Consider the following 8,237-nt stretch of genomic DNA (forward strand, 5'->3'; position numbering starts at 1 on the left):
ATCCTAAATTTAATAAAAAAAATTTCTTTCTCTTTATTTATTCCTTCCCTTTCTAGCTTGTACTTATTTGAACAAATGCCTGAAACTTGGTATTACAAGCACTTCCCGCCTGTTTGCCTCTTTAAGATGAATCGCTTTATGTATTCCCCGATTGTAAGTAGCTTTGGATAAAAGCGTCTGCAAAATGACTAAATGTAAATGTAATGCCATTTTTTGTAGCAGGAAAGCATAGAAAATTGTTTGTTAAAAAAAGTTAATTGTGACCATCTCAGAATTCTGACTTTTTTTTTTTGTAATTGTGAGATATAAAATTAGTTTTGCAAGAAACTCAGAATTACAATATATAAACTTAGAACTGCAAGATATAAACTCGCAATTCTGAGAAGAAAAGTCTGAAATGTGACATGCAGTATAAACTTAGAATTAAAAAAAAAAAGTCAGAATTGTGAGATAAAAAGTCGCAAATACCTTTTTTCAAAGTTTTTATTCCGTGGCAGAAACAAAAAAACAGAATTGCGATATGTAGAATTCTGAGGGGAAAAAAAGTCAGAATTGTGAGATCACTCAGAAACTCTTGCAATTCATTTTTTTTAATGTCTTGCAATTCTGAGTTTATTCACTTAATTTTTTTTCCTCACAATTCTGACTTTTGGCGAGAATTGCAAAAAAAATAAAAAAATAAATCAGAATTGTGAGATGAAATGTCGTAATTTATTTCTTTTTTATTCTGTGGAGGAAATGGGCTTCCATAGAAAATAACCTTTATTTGCATTTGGTCTTATTCTTTCTATTAAATAGAGTTCACGCAGCCTACACAAAAAAACACAAAGTCAAAAGGGTCATTCACACTGACTGTGATTCAGAAACACCAACAATCCACACGAAGAAACCACTCACAGACAGTGTTGGGAGTAACGCATTACAAAAGTAATAATATTACAGTAGTATATTACTTTTTGCTGTAACGCAGTAATATAACGCTTTTGGAAGTAACTTGCCCAACACTGCTCACAGAAAAGAGAAATCACCAGTGAGATCTCTATAACATCAACTGTTTCTCCTTTACTGCAATGAGAGTGAATGGAGACAAATAACTTCTTCCTTAAATGTTTCTCCTACAAAAAAGACACTTATAATTGCTCAGATCTGCCAAAGCAAGAGTTAGAGATTTTAATATGAACTCAAAAAATAACTTCTTCCTTAAATGTTTCTCCTACAAAAAAGACCTAATAATCGCTCAGATCTGCCAAAGCAAGAGTTAGAGATTTTAATATGAACTCAAATGTTTCTTATCAAATTATCTGAACTGCTCCACATTCATTTATGATGACTACTGACTCCATTATCATTTCTCTGCAGGACATTTAGACGAAACATCTGAGCAGAACTCACAGTAGACATCCACCCTGATGGACTTGATGGCCGGTGAACCCAGTCCGTTCTCAGCCTTGCAGTAATAGCGTCCGCCCTGATGTCTCTGGATCTTTGCGATGTGAAGGGTTTCGTTGAATACGCTGGAGTCCTGGAATCGGTCCGACACGCTGCCTGCTGTCTTGGTCCATCGAATCTGCATGAGAAAAAAATCACTTCAATCTCTAATCATACCATTTGACACATTACACACCATTTAGAGCCTAATGGAGCATTGATGGAACCATATATGCACGTTAATGTTGCATGAACAAGTGCAGAAGCAGCGATGCATGTCTTATGCATGTGAATAATCTAGATCTATGAAGGCGTTTCACGCAATACAGCTGAAATGGCCTTTTAGAAATAGACTTCAACCCAACTTTGCTGAACAAACACCACAGATCAAGACAAGACACTATAGCAAAAATCATTGTTTTTCTTTGTGCACTGGTCAATTATGGTTCCATAACCTGTCTTCTTTCAGAGTAGTGGAAAGAAAACATCCAAGTGTTTATTTAAGACTCTTTAACTACTTGCGTCTATAGATTTCTATGACAATACATAACTTTAAAAGTTTTTTCTCCACTTCAGCAGCACTTACATGCACCAAATTTTAGAGTTTTATTCATCTCTATATTCTGAAGGTTTTTACTGAGGGGTTTGTTCATATAACATTAGTTTGACATATATTTAACATTTTATTAAACATGGTGAAAATGTATTTTTTCTTTCTGTTGACCGTATTTTCTAATTCATGGAGTGATAAAAAGAGAAATGCAGAATCACCTCTGGAAAAAACCTTTAATATGTCAACAAGAATTTCAAACCAATGTTCAAACTATTGGAAAGAAAAAATCCAAAACACACATTTAAGTGTTTGTTTATTGCACTTGATCTATTTGCGCCTATAGGCTAGATTTTAATTCCAATGCATACTTTTGAAAGTTTTTTCCCTACTTCAGCAGCTCTTACATGCACCAAATTTTAGAGTTTGATTCCTCTCTGTATTCTGAAGATTTTTACTAAGGGGTTTGTTCATATAACATAAAATATATATATATATTTAACATTTTACTTCTAAAACATAGCTGAAATGCTTTTTTTCTGTCTGCCTGTGGTATTTTCTGATTTATGGAATGATAAAAAGAGAAATCCAAAATCCCTTCTATAAAAACCTTTAACTCTAATATATCAACAAAATCAAACAAGAATTTTAAACCAATGTTTAGATGTCTGTTCTGTAAATTTAAAGCAAATTAGTGCATATTTCATTAGATAATGCCTCATTTGCGTATTTAAACATAACATTTCAGAAAATCTGTAATACAAAACAATTGTCTTATTGTACAGTGTTTATTTAACTAGGGAAAGTACTGAGACATCTATTAGTTAAAATTTGTACCCTATTCTCCTGTGTGTCTTGCTATTTTGTGCATCGCTTTATACGACCAGACAGCGTGTGACTAAACCACCCACACAAGACCTACCATCAGCCTGAGCATCAAAACTCTGCAAGTCAAAGCTGGTTAGTCTGCAGAAACGTGTTCTGCGGAGTGACAAGGTGATACCACACGCTGACATTCACTTTATTTCGCCATCGCGACAGAGATTAACCGTCGTGTTCCTGTAGAACCAAGGGGAGGATCTGATGAGGATTGAGTGTCCCAGTCAAGGGATCTTGGGAAAGTCAGGACACGGGGAGGGAGGATCTGTTTTTGTCAGTCTGTGTGATTCGGGCCACCCAACTCATTAGTGCCATAAATTTAACCTCAAGCTATTTGTTTATAGGCTCTGTTTAAATTCAGTGACCTTACAAACAAAGCATTGAAACACTGACTGCAATTCACAACCTATCGAGTATCGTATTCTATAAAATCAATAACTGATCTTGGTTTAAAACACTAAACAGAAGACAAACATTTATGGGGGCAATAAGATCATCTTAATGTGAACTGATACACAATATTTCAGACTGTTTCAGCCTGGAGCCAAATAATAAAAACTGACATTGTGGCTGTAGATTCAGATTTATGATACTTATGTTTGAGGTTTACAGCTCCTGAAATGGATATAACAGCATATTATAAATCAGACCAACTAACACCATCACATAAATATATAGCAGATTGTGCAAGGTTATATATATATATATACTGTATGTAATGCCATTTCAGGTTTTCTACTTTAAAATGTTACATTTAATTCAATGCGTTACTTTCTGTTTCTTTGTAATTGTTTGTCAAATTTACTAGCAATTTATTACTGAAAAAGTTTTCTATTGCTTTTCAGTCTATACAATGTCAGTAAGATTAATTTTTTGAAAGAAATGATTACTTTTATTCATCAAGGACACAGAATTGACCAAAAGTGTCAGTAAAGACATTTACAATGTTACAAAATATTTCTATTATACAGATTCACATAGAAAACAGCTGTTTTAATTTGTAATAATATTTTACAATTTTTACTGTATTTTTGAACAAACAAATGCAGCCCTGGTGGGCAGAAGAGACTTCTTTCAAACAGACATGTTAAACTCCACAAACATAAAACTTTTCTATGGTACTGTAATTAAACACAGGGATAGCTCCATTTGATCTCTGAAGCCACGTGAGCGAGTGTTTGAGTATTTAACACACAACGTTGTGTTTCTGTGTGAAAGCCGGAGCCGGAGAGGACAGACAGACTCTAAATCCTCACTGTCGGTGCTTTGTGATTAATCTGACAGTCATTTCAAACTGAGGTGTCGTCGTGAATATGAATCGAGTCGACTGTGATCTCTGTGAGAAGATTCAACAAAGACGAGCTTTTGCCGGAAACCCAGCCGAAGGAAAGCCAAAAAAACAAACCCTGCTTGTATTTCTGAAATATATAAAGGTGCTTGTCAAACTGCTGAGAGAAAATTAGAAAATGAAAAGGCCTTCAAAACACACAGTTACAATGATTCAAGGTAGGGGATAAATCTCACGTCATAAGAGTTGAGAAAGGGACTGTGGGAGTTTAATAAGTTCATCGCTTCGTCACTTCATCCCCATTAAAACAGAGTTTCTTCCTTCAGCCTCAGCAGATTCAGCATCCTCATATATTCACATTTATACAAAAAGCCATATCAATTGAAAAAGGTGCAGCACTCATTCTTGAGATGAAAACTTTATTGATTAAAATGACGTTTCCGTCGTTATCAAGGCCTTCATCAGACATCAAGAACAGCAATACCAAACAATGCTTTAAACATTCTTGTAATCAGCAACAGGTGTGTCACTCTGCCAATTAGGGGAGTGGCTTCCAAACAAGTTTAAGGAGAAAAAAAGAAAAAAAGAAAAGAAAAAGGAATAAGTAAAACATACCATAATCAATTTCTTGATTGAGACCTCTGGGAAATAATGTGTCTAAAGTAAAAATCCAAAAGGTCTCCCTAGATTTACGTTTCACAACAATGTCACCTCCACAAGAATAACGAATAACGGCCAGAGCTGCAGAATATCAAAAAATATTCATCAGAATTGACTCCGAAACCATAAATAAAATAAAATAAAAGAAAAGAAAAGAAAATACCATGAGGGTCACATCAAGCATTGTCACTTGAGTCTGGCATACATTACTTTTTATTAATCTGTATGTATTTGACTGTGATAAGAAGGACTTATGAAATTGTAAAATTGCATTGCGCACGCGTGTGTGTGCGTGTGCGTGTGTGTGCGTGTGTGTGCGTTTGTGTGTGTGTGTGTGTGTGTGTGTGTGTTCATAAAGCTCAGGTCAAAATAACACGGCAACAGGAGACAATTTTTGCAAACTACTTAAAGAGGCAGTTCACCTAAAAATGTGCGTTCTGTCATCATTTACTCGCCCTCATGTCATTCAAACCTGCACGACTTTCTCTTTTCTATGAAACACTGCAGAAAGCAGAAAGTTCACGCTGCTCCTCTTCAAACAGATGCTCCAAAATGACTGAATGTCATGAAAGAAGCGCGGAACACAATCTGTGTGGAACAGACTAAATCTGCGCTCACATTCATTATAAAAATGACTCGCAACATCAAACCAGAAGATATAAATATTTCAATTAAAACTAACGATGTGTAAAAAACATTTTGCTAATAACTGGATAATTTTAGCTGCCATTAACATTTCTGTCCCACTGACAAATGAATTATCCTGCTTTTTTTCCTTTGTATCATCGTCAGTCTCCGTGTGATATGCAGTATCATACAATCTCTGACGTGTGTTATGATTGAGCTGCTCATACAGTATTCAGACACACAATATCTACATACAGTGGGTACGGAAAGTATCCAGACCCCCTTAAATTTTTCACTCTTTGTTATATTGCAGCCATAAGATAACGCTGCTCTTCTGACGTGAAGTTCTCGGTTCGGTCTGTAGGCTCTGGACCGGATCAGACGTCTTCCGTCCTAATGATCTGATTTCAAAGGAGACTCTTTGATCTTCCCGCGCTCTCGTTTATAATGAAGCGTCGGAGCGTCACACTAACTCAACAGGCTTCACCGTTTCATCTGAAATATCGGGATCAATACCTGCCACCGCCACAAATTAACGGGCTGTACATTGATCAAAGAGGAATTAAATATTAATTAGGGTGAATGGGCAGAGTCAATCCCCAGGACACCCACAAATCACATTTCATTTATCCAGTCCAGCAGATCCTGCAAAACAACCTGCTGCCGCGGCTAAATAAAGCACAACCGAAATTAATAGAGACTTCTGTAAAAGATCAAGCTGGAGCAATGACCCAAACGGGACGAATGCTGCTCACAAATCACCAGAATTACTGTACAACATAAAAACATTCATCTTTTCTGCAGCTGTTAGTGTTAGAAATGAAAACAATCAACATGACAGCTACAGATCTCGATATTTTGCTTGATATTTTCTCTGTTTTAGTAGAATTATTTTATAGAAAATTATTACAACTTGAACTAGAATTAAAATGAAAATTAAAATAAAAAAGAAATAATTTTACGTAATACTATAATGGTAAATTTTACTGTATTTTTTCTTCTTAGAACTCAACTTCTACAACTTAACTGTTGCAATGTTATAAAAACAAATAATAACAATACATTAAAATAAAAAACAGTGTTGTTTTCTGTCAGTGACCTAAAAATTTTTGCTTCATATTTTCTAGATTTTAGTACCTTGATTAAAAAAAACAAAAAACCCAGCTGATTTAGTTTTATAGCATGTGCATTACTGTATTGTCCATGAATGTATGTCAATAGATATATTAATAGATTAAGATATATTAAACCAGATGAAGCACCTGGAGATTTAATGAAAACAGTTATTAAAGCTGATAATATGGACAATGAGTCGCATTAATGTCCCTCTTCTGCAGTATTGTACATGTTCATTTAAATAGAGCTGAAATAAGGTATATTATAAAATTTGATGTTAAATCTGAAATTGGAAAGTGAAAAGAAGTTTTGGTTGAAGTACTAAAATTTATAAAATGTATACAAAATAAAATCAGAATTTAAAAAATAATAAAAATGACAAAAGCGCGTCACAAGTTTTAGTATAATTATCTTGCTCTTTAAAAAACACAACCTGTTTGATTTTTAATTAAGGGTCAAATAAAGTGTAAAAGTGATCTAAATAATAAAACAAGATTAAATATAAACAAACAAACAAAAGTGGACATGGGGGAATAAATGCTCCAAGATTTGACCTCTTGAACACTTTCTGCTTGAAGAGCAGCGGTTGAGCACATGATTTGACAGATGTTTGTCATGTTTTTAATATCTTATTATCAATCATCGCTGAGACTCTGAGCTGCTTCTGGCGCTCGCTCAGAGAGAAATAAAACCTGCTCGTTTGCTGCCAGCATTTCAGGAACTGCAGCATAACACAGAGTCTGTGTGTCTAGATACTGAATGAGCAGCTGAATCACAGCGCATTTCAGCCGTTTCATGATGCAGCATTTCACAGTCAGACAAGCGAGGGGAAAACATGCAGGATTACGTTTATTTGTCAGTTGGCCAAAAATGACTTAATCATGAAAAATACGATTTAAATAAAAAAGTAAATATTAATGGCCAATAAAATGCTCTAGCTATCAGCATAAAGTTTGTTTTAGACCTTTGTTTTTAATTATATATGTTAGGATTGTTGTGTAAAACTTTTGCATCCAATTTTATTTTTTGTTTAACTGAACTTTGTTTTACTGATCTTTGCATGTGTGGGATGGATGGATGGTAAATAAAATAAAATAAAATAAAATAAAATAAAATAAAATTCAATCAATCAATCAATCAATCAATCAATCAATCAATCAATCAATCAATCCATCAATCAATCAGGAGCCCAAAAAATAAAATAAAATAAAATAAAATTCAATCAATCAATCAATCAATCCATCAATCAATCAGGAGCCCAAAAAATAAAATAAAATAAAATAAAATTCAATCAATCAATCAATCAATCCATCAATCAATCAATCAGGAGCCCAAAAAATAAAATAAAATAAAATAAAATAATAAATCAGGAGCCCAAATGCATGGTTTGTTTTTAAAGCAAAACAACACAAAATGCTGCATAAAAACTGCATTACAATAAGCAGAGACTTATGCAAATTATCAGGAAAAACTCAATCAGAATTGACTCAAAAACTGTTAATTTGCACTTTTATCACAGCATGAATGTGATGAAAATGGCCTGAATCTCGCATGCAAAATAAAATAAAACTAAACTAAACTAAATTAAATTAAATTAAATTAAATTAAATTAAATTAAATTAAATTAAATTAAATTAAATTAAATTAAATTAAATTAAATTAAATTAAATTAAATTAAATTAAATTAAA

The 8,237-nt window shown here is 33.6% G+C and overlaps 1 protein-coding gene across 1 annotated transcript in view; it reads right to left on the reverse strand.

Moving 5' to 3' along the window:
* Window positions 1-1,392: 1,392 nt before the first annotated feature.
* Window positions 1,393-8,237, reverse strand: part of LOC107730600 (MAM domain-containing glycosylphosphatidylinositol anchor protein 2-like) — a gene marked incomplete at its 3' end in the record, with an annotated part of 58,359 nt that continues 51,514 nt past the window's right edge. Inside the window, exon 3 of the mRNA XM_016541460.1 lies at window positions 1,393-1,567. Coding sequence (XP_016396946.1) covers window positions 1,393-1,567 — 175 coding nt within the window. The remainder of the gene's footprint in view (window positions 1,568-8,237) is intronic.

This window comes from Sinocyclocheilus rhinocerous, unplaced genomic scaffold, assembly GCF_001515625.1.
Source record: "Sinocyclocheilus rhinocerous isolate Xijiao unplaced genomic scaffold, SAMN03320098_v1.1 scaffold2926, whole genome shotgun sequence".
NCBI classification, from domain to species: Eukaryota; Metazoa; Chordata; class Actinopteri; order Cypriniformes; family Cyprinidae; genus Sinocyclocheilus; species Sinocyclocheilus rhinocerous.